Below are 17,223 nucleotides of genomic sequence, written 5' to 3'. Positions count from 1 at the left end.
TATATCTAGCAGCTTCTTTAAAGTATTTAATTAAAGTCATATTAAGCAAGAGAAAAATGTAAATAAGTGGTATTCGTTGTATTGAAGCTACTGTGGCTAGCACAATTGTTTTTTAAAGTTTAAGACAAGTTTTCCTAAAATGTGCCCTGTTCTCCAACCCCATTCAATATTGAAACACATTGAAGTATGTAAAGCTGGTTGAATCTGAGCCTTCTACATGCACAGAACAGCCTCCACTACAAAGAAACTTTGAATTAAAATAACAGAAGGAAAAACCCTGGTCAAAAGTTGGGAAGAAAGCCAGGTGGTAGCGGTGCATGCCTTTAGTCCCAGCGCTAGGGAGGCAGGTTTCTGAGTTCAAGGCCAGCCTGGTCTACAAAGTCCAGAACAGTCAAGGCTACACGAAGAAACCCTGTCTCAAAAAACAACAAGACCCAAACCAAAAGAAAAAAGAAAAAAAAAGTCAAATATCATGTTTAAAAAAACAAAAAATTCGAAGGGACAGTTTTATCCTTCATGCAACTGTGAGAATTAGACCAGTGAAGAGGACAGGAGAGGTTCTGGGGATCAAAAGAGGAGAAGCGGAAATACCACAGACAAGTACAAAGAAAACTGTCAGTTTAGTTCCTGCTCTTCAAGCCAAAGGCGAGTGAGGGGGAGAACTGAAGACCACAAGTATAAGGTAAGCTAGAGAGTGCCAGCCACTCAGTAACATCAGGATACAGACTAACTGAAGGAAAAACTTTCTTAGCAGTTTTAAGTCCGTCAGAAGGATTAGCCTGAAACTCCCCCAAACAAGTCAGCTTTGGAGAAGAAATCCATTACATTGCCCAGCAAAACTTGAGAATGCTATGTATGGTCTTGAGAAGTGCCCATCAGCAGTACCTCATTCAGAACTAATTGAGGGTCAGAAAATAGTGAACAGTCACCATTCAGGTCCCTGTAGATCCATTGCTGCAGTAACAGGGTGGGAGGAACAGCTACAGATACGGAGGAATGTCTCTCACAGATCCCGTTGGGAATACAGGCTGTGGGGAGATGAGTAAGGGACATATCATCAATGGTCCCTCTGACGAGAATCAAAACTGGTCACCTGGTTTCACATGAGAGACAGATCTGAGAGGGTAAGACTAGAATTGCCAAAGGGCTTGCCTCCCATGAGCCCCCTCCATCAAAGAAGTTGGTTTGATTACTTACTCTATTCTGAAGCACCCCAGATGTGTAATGACACATCTTAGACACACTGACTGAAGGCTACTGGAGTGTGTGCCCTGTTGTCTGCTACATATATAGATACCAGCAAACCTTGGTCTGGACAGTGAGCTGCTGCTTTCACAATGCCTCCAGCAGAGAATACAGCTTTCCTGGGAACATAAATTACCTCATTTTATCTGGGGAGAAGTACAGGGCAGGTTGTAGATTGTATGCAACAACCTAGTCCCACTTGGACTTTGGATCCTTCAGGTTAACTAGTAGAGAACACAGGGGATTAAGAGATTCAGCACTTGGGAGGCAGAGGCAGGCGGATCACTGAGTTCGAGGCCAGCTTGGTCTACAAAGCGAGTCCAGGACAGCCAAGGCTAACACAGAGAGACCCTGTCTCGAAAAAAAGTAAAAATTAAAAATTAAAAAAATAAAATAAAAGATGGCTCAGCAGTTAGGAGCACTTACTGCTCTTGCAGAGGACCTAGGTTTAATTTGCAGTCATGGTGACTCCCAATAGTCTGTAACTCTAGTCCCTCTTCTGGCCTCTCCAGGTACCAAGAATACATGTACTTCACAGACAAAACAGTCATAGGCAATGAGAAGACAAAAGCCTGGAGCCAATGACCCAGTTCCACACAAGCATAGCCTGAAGGCCCACACCAGACACACCCTTAGCACCCACAGAAGTAATGACAGCACAGGTCGGGTGCAGACCAGGTTGTTCTTACATCCATTGTGGCCCTGCACAGGATTGATTGATTGATTGATTGATTGATAATTAAAGAAAAAAACAATAAGGAGAATAAAGAGACTCAAGTAATCCAGGTTGCCTATGTCACTAAAGATGACCTTAAACACCTGATCTTCTGCCTCCATATGCCAAGTCCTAGAATTACAAGCATGCTCCCCCATGCCCAGCTGGTCATGTGTCTTTATCAGATTTTGGTAGGTTTGGTACTGGTTTTGTAAAATTAATTTGGGCGAGTTCCTTCCCTTTCTGTTTCACAAAAGCATTCTGCGGCTTGGAGAAGCATTCATTGTGATTCTTCAAAGGCCTGGTAAAATTTAACAGTGAATCCATATGACCTAAGGTTTCTTTGTTAGAAAACAAAATTATGTCTGTGCAGGATTTAACCTGCCAGAACATGATGTATCACACAAAAAGAAAGCTATTCCAGGCATGGTGGTGCATGCCTTTAATCCCAGCACTCGGGAGGCAAGTGGATCTCTGTGAGTTCCAGGCCAGCCTGGTCTACAAAGGGAGCCCAGGACAGCCAAGGCTACACAGAGAAACTTTGTCTCGAAAAACCAAAAAAAGAAAAAAAGAAAAAGAAAGCTATAAGCTGGGCATGGTGGCACACACCTTTGATCCCAGCACAAGGCCAGACTCGTCTATGTAGTGAGCTCTGGAGCACTTGGGCCTATGTAGAGAGACCCTGTCCCAAAAGAAGAAGAAAGAAGCTATAGAGTTGTGTCGCTGATGAATATAAATACAAAATAACAAAAATGCTTGCAAATTAAATTCAACAACATATTTAAAAGATACACTATGATCAAGTTTGTTTTGCTTCAAAATGCAAGGATGGTCAATATACACAAATTAACCTAATATACACATAAATAGAATCAATGATTTTTTTTTTAAATTAGGATTGTCTGAGCATGATGGAGCTAACCTAAGGATTTAGGAGGTAGAGGCAAAGGACCAGAAGACTCTAAAGTTTCTCTGCTCCTGGAAAATAGTTCTAGGGTGAGTCAGATTGGATGAAGACCAAGGGCCTAGGCAGCCATGGCAGTACATGTAGTACCGTCACCTGGGGAGCAGGGAAATTGGGAGGCCAGTGCCAGCTTTGGGAACATAGTGAATTCAAAGCCAGTCTGGGCTACACGAGACACGTCAAAATAAGTAGCAAATAGTTGTTAGGTATGTATGTTTATAATCTCAGTACTTGGGAAGCTAAAGCAAGCGGATTGTGAATTTAAATTGAACCTAGGATGTACAGGAAGAACATGTCAGCCAGGCGTGGTGGCGCACGCCTTTAATCCCAGCACTCAGGAGGCAGAGGCAGGTGGATCTCTGTAAATTCAAGGCCAGGCTGGTCTACAAAGTGAGTCCAGGACAACCAAGGCTACACAGAGAAACCCTGTGGGGGGGGGTGATGTAGGGGGGGGGGAGAACATGTCATCTCAAAAAGAGAAACAGTATTCCAAAATAAATCCTCTTTTTACACATCAATAATGACACTAAGAAAGTCAGGACAATAATCCTATTCAAAATATCCAAAATATCCTTAACAAGAGGAATAATTGGGGCTGGAGAGATGATTCAGAGGTTAAGAGTACTGATTGCTCTTCCAGAAGTTCTGAATTCAATTCCCAACAACCACATGGTGGCACACAACCATCTATAATGTTATCTGATGCATACATGCAGGGAGCACAATGTATACATAATAAATAAACAAATCTTTTTTTTTTTTAAAGAAGCCAGGCGGTGGTGGCACACGCCTTTAATCCCAGCACTCAGAAGGCAGAGGCAGGCGGATCACTGTGAGTTCAAGGCCAGCCTAGTGTACAAAGCAAGTCCAGGACAGCCAAGGCTAACAGACCCTGTATCAAGAAAAAAAAAAGGGGGGGGGGAATAATTTCAAGGAAATGAAGGACCTTGTAAAACAGAGCTGGTGAGATGGCCTAGCAGGTAAGAGCACTTGTCACTATGCCTGACACCCTGAGTTTAATCCTCTGAACCTATAAAGGAGAAGGAGAGACCCAGCTTTCCTTCCACAAGTTATCCTCTGACCTTCTTGTGCACTCTATAGGACACATACGCGCGTGTGCACACACACAAATGTAAGAACAAATGTTAATTAAACCATGAAAGAGAAGGAAGAAATTGAAAGGAGCTGGAGAGTTGGCTCAGCAGTTAAAGTGTGCTGCTCATACTGCTCTTGAAGATCCAAGCGCAGTACCCGTTACCCAGCTCCTACACTCAAAAGCTCCCACAACTGCAGCACAAGGGGTCCAGATGCCTCTGACCTCCTCAGACACAGAACTAAAATTAAACTTTTTAAATTAAGAAACTAGAACATGAGAAGGCTTAGTGTGCTTATGAATTAAGAGAATTAATTTTGTGGAAAAAAAAAGTCATATTCTTCATGTCTACAGATTGAACGCAGCCCCTACCAAAGTATCAACGGCATTCCTCACAACTAGAAAAGACCATCCTAAAATTACACATGAGCACAAATGACCCTGAGACAATGCTGAGACATCAAAATACCTCATTTCAAAAGAAGTCATAGTAACAAAAATAGCATGCTACTAACAGTTGGAAGCAGAGCCAATAGGACAGCCTAGAGCATCTAGGAACACACCTACGCACCTGCAGCCACCGGATTCTTATAAAGGTGCCAAAAACACAATGGAGAAAGCACAGCCTCCTTACTACATGGTGCTAGTTCAAACCGCAGCTCTTTATAAGAGTAGAAGCTAGATCCTTATTTTGCACTCTGCTGAAAAAAAGCTCAAAATAGATCAAAGACCTTAATGTAAGAGCCCAGAATTCGAAAGTATTTAAGGAAAACATAGGGGAGTTGCTTCAAGATCTCAGCAGAGGTAATGATTTCAGAATAGAACTTTATTAGTGGGGGAGGGGGCGGTGTGCCCAGAATTGGCCAAAAGCACTATATTAAAATTTAAAGAATCTGCATAAGGAAGGAAGCCACCCATGCAGTTAGCACAAAACCTGCCGAAGGAGAAAATCTTTGTCAGCTATTCATGCCATAGAGGATTAATGACCAGAATATTAAAAGAATTCAAAGCCAGGTGTGCTGGCAACATGCCTTTAATCCCAGTGCTTATAAGGCTAAAGCAGGAAGACTATGCATCTGGGGCCATCCTGAACTACAGAGTTAGACCATTCTCAAACTAAAATGTTTTTCAACAACAAAAGAATAATTGATTTAACCAATAGGCAACTGATTTGAGAAGTACTTTTCTCTTTTTTTGTTTTTATTTTTTTTTTTTTTGAGACAGGGTTTCTGTGTAGCCTTGGCTGTTCGGGACTCACTTTGTAGACCAGGCTGGCCTCAAACTCACAGCAATCCACCTGCCTCTGCCTCCCGAGTGCTGGGGTTAAAGGCGTGCACCACCACGCCCAGCAAGAAGTACATTTCAAAGCCGGGCATGGTGGTGCACGCCTTTAATCCCAGCACTTGGGAGGCAGAGGCAGGAGCATCTCTGTAAGTTCAAGACCAGCCTGGTTTACAAAGCGAGTCCAGGACAGCCAAGGCTACACAGAGAAACCCTGTCTCATAAAAAATAAATAAATAAATAAATAAAAATTTAAAAAAAAGAAGTACTTTTCAAAAGAAATCCAAATGGACAATAGTACGTAGGAAAAAAAATATTCACCATCTTTAGCCATCAGAGAAACACAACTTAAAATGTCAGTGAGATGCCTTCCAACTTCAGCCAGAATGGTATGGCCAAGGGGACGGAGGAAGACACTGGCCTTCCAGAGCTGTGCTTCTAGTCCCTGGACGTATAAGGTTGAGGCAGAAGGACTGCGGCAGTCTCAGGGCCAGCAGTGCTTCACAGTGAGTTCTAGGCCATCCCAGGCTTTAGAATAAGGCCTGTTTCAGAAACTAGTTGCTGGGAAAATGGCTCAGTTGGGAAAAGCACTTGAGTTCAATCCCAAGCACCCACATGGCACTCACACACACACACACTCACACTCACACTCACACACAAGTAAGTATAATACACTTTCAATTTTATTTTTAATTTCTAAAACTTTATTGTAAAAGAAGTTGGGGGAAAAAATCACACACCAAAATTAACAAGACACGAAGACTATACTACTCAATAAACTTCTATACAACTGGAGTAGCCATTTGGGCAGGAGCTGCTTTACAGGTTCATAGTGGAATTTACACTTTCACTATCAAATACACTTCTTTTTTATTTGTTTGTTCTTCTGAGACAGAGTTTCTCTGTGTAGCCTTGGTTGTCCTGGCCTTGAACTCAAGAGATTTGCCTGCCTCTGCCTCCAGAGTGCTGAGATTAAAAGTATGTGCCACCCCTGGCTTATCACATACATTTTTATACACTTATCCTCCACCAAAAACAAACAAAATCTTGGCAGAGTTAGAACTAGGAAAACAATGACCCTTATGTCCTCTTTTGTAACTTGTGTTCATTACTTGAATTCAGTTTGTTCGTTTGTTTGTTTGTTTGTTTAAGACGCCAAAGCAAAGATAACCTGGAAATCTAAGGACTATTTTACAGAAAGGAAAGGGATGGGAGGAGAGCAAAAGTGGGGGGCTTCAAAGGGGGACACTGCCTTGCAGAGACAGCAGCAAGGGGCCAGAACCATGGAAGACAGAGAACTCTGAAGTAGAGCTACACTGTGGTCCAGCCACAGTGGGTGAGAGAGTGACTTTTGTTAGCCTGGGAAGGAGATACTGCAGTGTCACGGTGTCCTGGAATGGCTGCAGTTCGGATTTCCTGAGGCTAGCCCTAGTCACGGGGTCCTGGAACGGCTGCAGTTCGGACTTCCCGAGGCTAGCCCTAGTCACGGGGTCCTGGAACGGCTGCAGTTCGGACTTCCTGAGGCTAGCCCTAGTCTGGCCCTGAGGCAACAATAATCTTGGTCAGAAACGGCCAAGGATGGCCACTCATTTATCCTCCACTGGCGTGTCTACATTTTGCAGCTAGGGTCTGTTAGGACCAACTCTTTGGACAAGGTAATAAGCTTGCCTGAAGACAGTGGTGAGTTTGCCTGAGCACAGTCTTGTTCTGAAGTCTAAGTATCTTGTCACAGCCATCCCTAAAATGGTACCCACAGACAGCACTGAATCAAATTATGATATATTCATAAATGACAATATCACCATGAAAGGCACTAGTTTTTGTTTTTGTTTTTTCGAGACAGGGTTTTTCTGTGTAACCTTGGTTGTCCTGGAACTCGCTCTATAGGCCAGGCTAGCCTCAAACTCACAGAGCTCCACCTGCCTCTGCCTCCCGAGCGCTGGGATTAAAGGGGAGCGTCACACGCCCAGCACCACTAGATTTTATAATAGTTGATAATTATAATTCAAAAGATGAATTTAAAAAAATTAACCCTGTAAGATTGATTGCTGGATTTGACAATATTTTGTAAAATACGGCACTAGTGTAGAGAATTTTTAATTCAGAACACGGCTGCTTTGGCAAGAGAGCACCTTCTAGGTCTGTGTGATCTAACTGGAACGCAGACTCACCTTTCATGCTAAGAGACAGAGGCCAAGCAGATGTGAGTCCAAGACCAGCCTGGTACAGAGCACGTTTCAGGTAAAGGAAAGCTTAGGTCCAGGCTCGGCGGTATCCGCCTTTAATGTCAGCATTCAGGAGGCACGCAGATCTCTTGAGTTCTAATCAGTACTGTTCAGGCAGTTCAGTTGAGTCAGTGAGCTGAGAGGCAGTCCGTGGAGTTGAGTTCGTGGGATTCAGAGGTAGTTTTACTGGGAGAGTTTTGCAGAGACAGGTTGTAGAGAGAACAAACTAGACACAAGGGAAGACACAACCAGCCGGAGGATGAGAAGTAGCCGGAAGATCCGCCTGCGACTGCCTCCCATTGCTGGAATTACAGGTGTGCGCCACCGCGCCCAGCTCGCCAGACAGGTTTGACTAGTACTGATCTGACGGCATTTCTGGTTTTTGCTCCAGGCAGGGAACTCAATTGAGGGCGTGCCTCGATCTCTTTAAACTGCAGGATTGGATTTATTTCCCAGGTGAGCTAGAACTTCTGGTTGAGAAGGCGGAAACGCCAAGAACCCAGACAAAGGAAGGGGCATGACTTCCTGCTTCTGGCGCCCAGCCCAGCAGAGTGATTAGCCGAGCAGTTGAGAGCCTGGCGTTCTTCGGAGTTTGCTGTAACTTTGCCAACCCGTCTGAGGCCCTTACTGCCGAGGTTCTAGCCAGGTAGACATTGGTGTTTTATGGTACCCAGAGGCTTGTAAGCTCCAGGAGGCCAGGGATCCACCTGTGTGTGGCAGGTTTTTCTCAGTAAACTACGAAAGGTGATGGTTCCAGATCAGAACTGACCCAAATGTCTTTCTCATTCACTCTGATGGTTGGCAGCATTTTGGAGCACTAGTAAGGACCATGGCTCAGGTACAAGGGGAGGCTGGGAGTGGAAAAGTGGGCTCCTTGGATCTGGGATTCCTAGTGGACCTCAACACGTAGGGAGAGGTTAGATAGAGCCTTTCTTCCGCTGTTTTTTTGTTGTTGATTTGGGGTTTTGGTTTTGTTTTGTTTGTTTGTTTGTTTTTGTTTTTTCAAGACAAGGTCTCTCTGTGTAGACTTGGCTGTCCTGGACTCGCTTTGTAGACCAGGCTGGCCTTGAACTCACAGAGATCCACCTTCCTCTGCCTCCCGTGTGCTGGGATTAAAGGCGTGTACCACCACGCCTGGCTCAGCAGACACAATTGGATAGGGCGAGGAAACAATGGTGACTAGAGGATCTTTGCTCACGAGGACTTTGGTTGCACGTGTGGGAAGTTAAAACGCGACAGGTCCGAAACCGTGCGGGTTCTTTCTCTGTGTGAACTGGGTGAGAAAAGTGCCAACAGGAGCAGGGAACCGGGCAGAAAGGAAGAGTTGGAATAGGCTGACCTAGGGCTCACTAGCCAGGCTAGCCTTAAACTCAAAACTCCTGCCTCAGCCTCCCTGCTGCTGGGGTTACAGGCGCGGGCTATCACACCCGATTCAGAATCGGCTTTACACATTCGAAGGTATGCATTGCACATGGGGAAGCTTCGGGGATGATATTCCGGGGGACAGCAGAGGGATATCGTGTGTGTGTGTGGGGGGGGGGGGTCATCCGAAGCCAGGGTAGCATTCCGACCACACCCTAGGTGAGTAATCTTTTGGTGTGCTTGCTTAGGGACTTTGAACACAAAGGCTCAGAGCCCGGTGTGCTTGTATGTGTCCTTCCGGCTGAGACCAGTGTGGCCGGAAGGCCTGAACTAGAGGACAATTGTTTTGAGAAAGCAGGGACTTGGGAAAGTTGTGGGTGACCAGTGAGCAGCAGCTGAGCTTCCCGTGGCATGAAGGAGAGAAACCTGGTGGGTTTTGAGCCGATAAGAGGAAACAAAAGGGTTATTCTGAGTGTGGGTTGGGAAACAGCTGTAGTGGGAACCCAAGTAAGAGGTAGTGTCCCCAATCCAGAGTGACCCTGACCCTGGAAAGAGCATTTTGGACACTGAAAGTGGAGGCAGGTTTTGGGATGTGGTACAAATGTTAAGAGTGTTTGTCTGGCATGCACCCAGCCGCCGCAGCCCCCAATAAAACTGGGTGTGGTACATGCCTAGACTTTCAGTACTCTGGGGTAGAGGCAAGAAAAGGTCATCAAGGGGTTCAAAGCCAGCTCTGGGTTTTTTTTTTTTTCTCTTTTTTTCTTTTATTAGAGATTTATTTATTCTATTAATGCTCTGTGTGCATGTACACCTGCAGACCAGAAGAGAGCACCAGATCACACTACAGATGGTTGTAAGCCACCATGTGGTTGCCAGAAATTGAACTCAGGACCTCTGGAAGAGCAGCCAGTGCTCTTGACCACTGAGCCATCTCTCCAGCTCCCCCAGCTCTGGTTTTTTTTTTTTTAATTTTTGTTTTTGGGTTTTTCGAGACAGGGTTTCTCTGTGTAACCTTGGCTGTCCTGGATTCATTTTGTAGACCAGGCTGGCCTTGAACTCACAGAGATCCACCTGCCTCTGCCTCCCAAGTGCTGGGGTTAAAGGCGTGCACCACCACGCCCGGCCCAGCTCTGGGTTTATGAAGCCTTATCTCAAAGAGAAAAAGTAAAGCAGCAATGACAGTGTTGCCTCAAGGCAGGAAAAAAGCAAAAAGCCAAGAACGGCTCTCACTGTGTGAGCACAAATGGGCACTTAGTGATGAGGCACCATCTGTAGGAAGGGCTCCCCCTGACCAGTGAGACCCCCTTGTGGGCATGACCTGGCGTTTCCTGGGTCTAGGGAGAACCGCTGAGCAGAAGAAATGTGGTCTCAACATGGCACTTCTTTTCTCACTTTTTTTTTCTCAACTAAGCATTTTCTTGGGCTTTCTATTTTTCTCTAATATTTTCTTTCTAGAGTACATACAACCTCACTTTGACACAGTGTAAGAAGAGTAGGGAGGAAGGAAGGACTGACAGCCAGCTCATCCTGGCTGGGTAAGCGCTGGGGAGGAAGGACTGACAGCCCAGCTCATCCTGGCTGGGTAAGCACTGGGGACAGGACCTGAGCTCATGTCTTGTGGCCAGTGAGAGAAAGCCTGGAAACCAATTAGGGTAAAAATGATGAGTAGAGAGTCACAGAGGGTGGCCGCGAGACCTAATAAGCATCACACCAAAGAGGAAAGTCATCATTGGAGTATGGCTGGAGATGACGGGATCAGATGAATCTGAAACTAATTCTACTGTTGCTTCTTAGAAAAAGGCTCCAAGGTGGGTCAAAGCAGAAGAAGGAAGGTCAAGGGCCTGGCTGGGTGTGGTCACATGAACCTATAACCCCATAAGCCCAGGGTGATCTTGTCCCTTGCCCAATTTTTATTCATTTTATTTATTGGTTGGATGGTTTTTATGAGACAAGGTTTCTCTCTGTAGCCCTGGCTGTCCTAGAACTCACTCTGTACACCAAGCTGGCCTCAGAGATCCGCCTGCCTCTACCTCCCAAGTGCTAGGATTAAAGGTGTGCACCACCAAACCCAAGTTTGAAAGGGGTGTACTGGTGACTCCGCTCAGTGAGTAAAGGCTGTTACTGCCAAGCCTGAAGCCCTGAATTTGGTCCCACATGGTAGAAGGAAACAACCAACTCCCCAAAGCAGAATAAAAATAAATGCAATAAAAAATTTGAGGGGGGGGGAGGTTGAATTGCAGATATACAAAATGTAGGGCAGTACGTAAACTCCAAGAATGCCGAGTGGGTAGACAGGCTAGACTTGGTGAAGCTCATGGTGTCTTTATTTTCTGACACTGTCTAAGCCTTAAAGAAGGCCGTTAGTAGAGAAAGAAGTGGGCATGGTCATTTGACCTAATGTCACCACCCTCCCTGATCTGCTCTCACTCTCTTCCCAGTAAAACAGCCTGGGCACTTCCGATTAATCAGGATTGCTTTGCTTTGGGAGGGAGCACTGGAGATTAAACCCTGGACATCCTCACATTCTCCACTGAGCTACACCTCGAGTCGTTGTTTTGCATTTTAGGAGGGAGGCGGGTGGTCAAAGATTTTGTATTATCTGACCATCATACAAAGCTAGAAGCTCCCATCTGTACCTGGCTCAGAGGAACGCCAGCAAATATATGCAGAAACGTACCATAAAATAGCAGCTTGACTCACACCACAGGGTGTTGCCACATACGGAGTTAGGTATTGAAAACAAGACAGTCAAGCAAGCTGACATGAGTGCATGACCAGTCTGATTGCTAAGTCATCTTGAAGGGTGGCCTGCTCAAAGAGGCCCAATTAGGATCAGGAGGTGGAGCCTAACCACACCCGTGCCTTTGGAGGCCTGCTGCCTGTGGAGAACGCTGTCTTTTCTCGTGGGCACCTTTGCTTATAGGGCACTCGTCATTTTTCCATACTAACAAAGGATTTCGCTGCCAAAAGTTCACTCTTCTTCTTTCCATATGGAAGGAGCAGCTTTTGAGACCACTTGAAAATTCTTCCACCTCAACCAGATCTGACCTCAATTTAAATCTCTCCACAGAAAAACAAAAGCCAAGACTGGGGATGTAGCTCAGTTGGCAGTGTTCTCGATGCCCTGGGTCTGACCTCCCGGCGCCACTTAAACCAGCGATGGTGGTGGCATGTACCATCAGCCCTTGGGAGATAGAGGCTGGAGGGTCAGAGGTTCAAAGTCATCCTTGTGCTCGGTGTTGGGGGGGGGGGGCGTGGGCACTGAGGAGGGAACAGAGCTTAAGTCCGTGGTGGGAACTTCAGTCACTACATCTGCTTCAGAATTAGGCTGTCAGGTGTCCCCAATAATGAAGGCTTTGGCCTCAGGGCTGCCTTCTAGCTTTGAGCTATATATGCCACTGCACACAAAATATCCAAAACAGTGCCGCTTCATTAGTGGGACCCAAAGACTACAAATAACCTACATCTAGAGATCTGGTTACAAATTAAATCACATTTTAAAACTGTTCCAGCATGCCAGGCAGCCCTCTTAATTACACACATCCCTTAGGAAATAAATAGAAAGAGGATCTTAGCATAGCTGTGCATTGCTCGTCAATGAGGACAATATGTTGAGAAATGTTGGGTAGCCAGAGTGCTTGTACTCCAACTGAGACAGCTGTGTGGTCGGTGTGTGTGTGTGTGTGTGTGTCACGGGGCACATGTGAAGGTCAGAATGGAGATCAGCAGGCTTGTCAGCAAGTGCCTTTGCTCACTGGGCCATCTCACTGATGCAGCAGTACAATCTTATGGGACCATCATTGTGTATATGAATTCTGTCCTTGACCAAAATGTTACGTAGCATGTGACTATTTATTGTTTTGGAAGAAGGAGACTAAATCTCAAGCGGACATGACAAGTCTGACTTCACACTTAGCGAATAGAGCAACGAGCAGCTCAGGAAGCTAGAACAGCAGGGGTTAGATGGTATGGCATGTAGTGCCGCTAAAGCAGGCTTTCTGTTAGAACAGCCAAGTTACCTTAGCTAAATGGAAAAAAAAAATCATACAGTAAAATTCAGCCAGGTTTTCAGAATAGGCCACCTGTGCCTCGTTGAATGTTGCTAGTCCTCTTTCTAGTACTTTTTTTTTTTTTTTTTTTTTTTTGGACAGAGAATTGGCTGGCCTGTATGTTGCTGTGCAGACCAAGCTGGCCTTGAACTCACGAAGATCACCTGCTGGGTGGTCACTTCTCAAGTGGGGAGACTAACGGCCTGCAACAGCATGCCTAGCTTGATTTCAGCTCAGTTTAGTTGCATGATAGTCCCTTTTTGTTTTCCTCTTTAAATGCATTAATCTTTTTTTTTGGGGGGGTTACAAAACATACATTTTGGATTTTTATTATAGCTTATTAAGATATATGCTTGACTTATGTTAACAGCAGAGTAGCAATAAAGGCCCATTAAGGTGAGCTTACCCTCTGGAGTGAGGTCTGGGTTTGGTCCCTTTGCCAGGTGATTGACTGGGTCCAACGGAAAGGCTAGGTTGTTACGCTCAGATCACTAGATCTCCAAAGACCACCAGGAATCTGAAGCCATACGCAAAAGCAAGGGGCCTCTATTTAAATGCATTAATCTTATACATGGATTAGTATTTGTGGCAGGGAAAAGTGCAGTGTCTGCAGAGGCCAGCAGAGGGCACTGGATCCTCTGGAAGTAGAGTTTACAGATGGCTGTGAGCTGTCACGTGAGCGCCGTCACATGGGCGCTGTGACCCTCCTCGAAAGCAGCCAGTGTTTTCAACTGCTGAATCATTTCTTAAGCCCAAATTGTCTGGTTTTCAAACCTCATACCCATTAGACTGTGTTCCATTTGGGTTATGGTGATAGCTCAGACAGAAAAGTACTTGAGTACTCAAGTGGTCCCCAGCACCCACGTGAAAAGCTGGGTGTTGTAGCATATGTGTAACCCCAGTGCTGAGGGAGTGGAGACAGAAGACCCCTGGGGATCACTGGCCAGTCACCCTAGCCTAAAGAGCAAGCCCTAGGTCCCATCGAGAGACCCTGTCTCAAAAACCAACTTCCTGAGGATAAAACCTGAGCTTAGCCTCTGGCCTGCACACACACGAATGCACAGAACAAGCAAGCAAGTGTGCAGGCATGCACGCACGCACACAACACACTACTATATATTCCATTTATAATATATGTATAGATCCTAACGTTTATAGTGATTGCAGACTCATTTTCCACTAGCTGTGACAGGTGCTTGTAATCCCCGCACTCTGAAGGCAGAGACAGAAGGAACACACGTTTGAGGCCCGCCTGTTCTACATCGTGAGTTCTAGGCCAGCTAAGGCTACTTAGTGGGACCAAGTCACCATGTTAGAAGAAAAAAAAAAAAAGGCTCGGCAGCTAAGAGGATGCACTGGTCTAGCGAGGAGTCAGCCCCAGGAGGATCTGATACCATTGGGGCCCTTTGTACAAATCCACAACTCACACACATATAGATATGATTTAAATTTTTTTAGGCTTAAAAATAAACCAAACAAGAACAATACTTTTCCTCCTCCATTATACTTTCCTCCCCCCAGTGTATGTCAAAAGCACTCATGGCCAACACCAGCGACTGCACTATTTACTGTATAACAAGTAGCATAACACACTCTCCCTTATGACAGAGAAAATGTCTTCAGTAAAATGATGCGTTAACAGAAGGTCTCCCATTTTCTCTAGAGAAATACATTCATGGTCAGGGTGATGGAGATGTCTCAGACCAACGACTCCTTTCAACATGAGCTTGAAGATTTCATTAGAAAGCAGAAAGCCAGAGGCGTACATCCAAGGCTCTGCTTCAGAAAGACGATAGAGGACTCTGTTCACCAAGACAGAGACCATGTCAGCCCCGGAGCGCCAATGCTGGGCCTACCGCTGTGGTCCAGAAGGTACCCGAGGTCCTTCACTCCTTATGAAAGGCTAACAGCAGAAAACCTGGTACCTCACTCCCGGCAGAGACTGGAATCTCTAAAACATCATCAGAAAAACCTGCCTGTCAGTCAAGACGGAAAGGAGAGGACAAGGTGCCAGGAGGAAGGAAGAGCCACCAGTGAAGAGCCAGGGATGCCCAAGGGGAGACACCACAGAGAGAGGGGTTCACACAGAGAAGACTGGGGTCTCTGCAAGAGGAAGCGCTCAGCAGAGCCAGTGGCTACAGAGAAGTGTAAGCAAAGGAAGAAGAACCGTCACGACGGAAGAGACGCCGCCAAAGGCAGACATCGGTCCCACCGGGAAAAGAAGAGAACAGAAGAGATGGATTTGTGGGATGAAGCCATCCTGGGCAGTTGCTCCTGATGTTTGGGCATTTGGGGTCCCAAAGTCAATGACTTGATTCTGTTGGTAAGGGTGGATGAAATAAATGATCGCAAAGCAAGCAGACACCAGCTAGCTGCTGCGGTCCAGTGCTGGTAGTGACAGACCCTTCACTGCCCAAGGACTTTCAGCCCCAAGCCTGAGGAGTCTGGAGATGTCCTGCTCTGGGCCTGGGGCTGGAGAGGCGGCTCAGCGCTTGGAAGCACTGGCTGCTCTCCCAGAGGTCCTGAGTCCAATTTTCAGCAACCACATGGTGGCTCACAACCATCTGTAATGGGATCTGATGCCCTCTTCTGGTGTGCACGAACACAGAGCACTCATTTACATAAAATACATAAGTAAATAAATCTTTAAACAACAACAAAACCGAAGCCCTAGCACTTGGAATCTGTTATAACCCTTAGCTCTGAGCAGCAGCGAGCAGGAGCAGGTGGTACCTGGCAGCATTAACAGGCCAGGGCTACAGTTCTGGGGACTGGGGTAGTCAGACACCCCAGAAACTCTTCCTGTGACCAGGGCCCGCCTGTCCTTCCATGGCTTTTGTTGGCTCCAGCTTCTGCACTCACTTTGTAGACCAGGCTGGCCTCAAACTCACAGCAATCCGCCTGCCTCTGCCTCCCGAGTGCTGGGATTAAAAGCATGCGCCACCACCGCCCGGCGCCAGATGTTATTAAACAAGATAAATTAATAGATGTATTTGCAAAACATGTACAATTCATATAAAGCAAAAGGTTTTGTTCTAAAATTCTACAAAGATTAGAATCTTGGAAATAAGCATTAAATAAATACACAGACTAACTCCAGAAAGATACAGTGTCTGGTGGGCGTGGCCTCAGGAGACAGGTTGGGAGAGGACCGCCCTGAAGGGTAGACCGCCCTTCATGGGGATAGTGCGAGGATTCTGGGGCAAAGGTGCTTGCCACCAAGCCTGGCCTACTTGAGTTTGATCCCTGGGATCCACACTGTAGAAATAGAAGTAGAGAATCAACTCCTGCGGTGTGCAGCTTTTTAGAATTTTGTTTCATGTGAGACTTTCCCAGGAGATATTTGTAAAGGCAAGAAACTGGTATCCCTTATCTGGTTTTTAGTCTCTTCCAGTCGAGGGCGCTAGAAGGTAACTGTAGAGCTTATTCAAGAAAGGGCTTTCTTCCCGCCCTCCCCCTCCTCCTTCCCCGCCCCCCCCCCCCACCACCCCAACCTCCACCCCGCCCCGCACAACAAAAATGAGGTGCTAGGAAGAGTGGCCTATGTGTCTCGGCAAAAGTCTTTTGGTAGACTGTGTGACCCAGTTCTATTTACAGTGGTTGGGGAAAGGACCCTCAGGCTCCCAGCTCTGAGTTGCAACCCCCTCAGCCTCAGCCGTTGAGCCCCCCAGGCAAGCAAGCCAACCACCGCCTGCAGGTCACAGCCACCTGCTTGGTGCTCTTGTGGTTCTTGCATTTGCATCTCGACCATACAAAAGGTGGGCCTGGGGGATGGCTCAGTGGGTGAAAACACTTGCCAAGCCAGACAAGCCGAGTTCAACCCCTAGGTCCCACACGGTGGAAGGATAGAGATCCAGTTCCTCCAAGTTGCTCTCTGACCTCTACATGTAACACATGTAAACACACAGTAAATAAGCAGAATACAGTTTTTTAAAACATGAATTTAGGGCAGAGCGTGGTGGCGCATGCCTTTAATCCCAGCACTCGGGAGGCAGAGGCAGGCAGATCACTGTGAGTTCGAGGCCAGCCTGGTCTACAAAGCGAGTCCAGGACAGCCAAGGCTACACAGCGAGACCCTGTCTCGAAAAAAAAAAAAAACATGAATTTATTTTATCTTGGATTTCATCAATAAAAATGTGGAAGTTTGTTTCGTGTTCTGATATCCTTATATCTTTGGCTATAATTCTTGCCCAAAAATAGAGTCCTCTTGTACCACGCCCTGCGCTTTTTTTTTTTTTTTTTTTTTTTTGCTTTCTGTAGACAGGGTTTCTGTGTAGCTTTTGCTGTCC

The 17,223-nt window shown here is 46.1% G+C and overlaps 1 protein-coding gene across 4 annotated transcripts; it reads left to right on the top strand.

Annotated features, from left to right (window-relative positions):
* Positions 1 to 6,692: 6,692 nt before the first annotated feature.
* Positions 6,693 to 15,596, top strand: LOC311588855 (lysine-rich coiled-coil protein 1-like). 4 transcript variants are annotated; one of them, XM_084766917.1, is made up of 2 exons: positions 6,693 to 7,837; positions 14,598 to 15,596. In XM_084766917.1, exon 2 carries the CDS (start codon positions 14,610 to 14,612, stop codon positions 15,210 to 15,212), a length of 603 nt encoding a protein of 200 aa, XP_084623043.1. In that variant the 5' UTR covers positions 6,693 to 7,837; positions 14,598 to 14,609; the 3' UTR covers positions 15,213 to 15,596. The 4 variants fall into 4 exon arrangements, with proteins under 4 accessions (XP_084623043.1, XP_084623042.1, XP_084623041.1 ...); XM_084766916.1 differs by lacking the exon at positions 6,693 to 7,837 and adding an exon at positions 8,006 to 8,169; XM_084766915.1 differs by lacking the exon at positions 6,693 to 7,837 and adding an exon at positions 8,006 to 8,343.
* The last annotated feature ends 1,627 nt before the right edge of the window (positions 15,597 to 17,223 follow it).

Source organism: Acomys minous, assembly GCF_964271855.1.
Source record: "Acomys minous genome assembly, chromosome: 17".
Classification (NCBI taxonomy): domain Eukaryota; kingdom Metazoa; phylum Chordata; class Mammalia; order Rodentia; family Muridae; genus Acomys; species Acomys minous.
The sequence above is the reverse complement of the archived record's forward strand: the minus strand, read 5'-3'. Positions and strand labels throughout refer to the sequence as shown.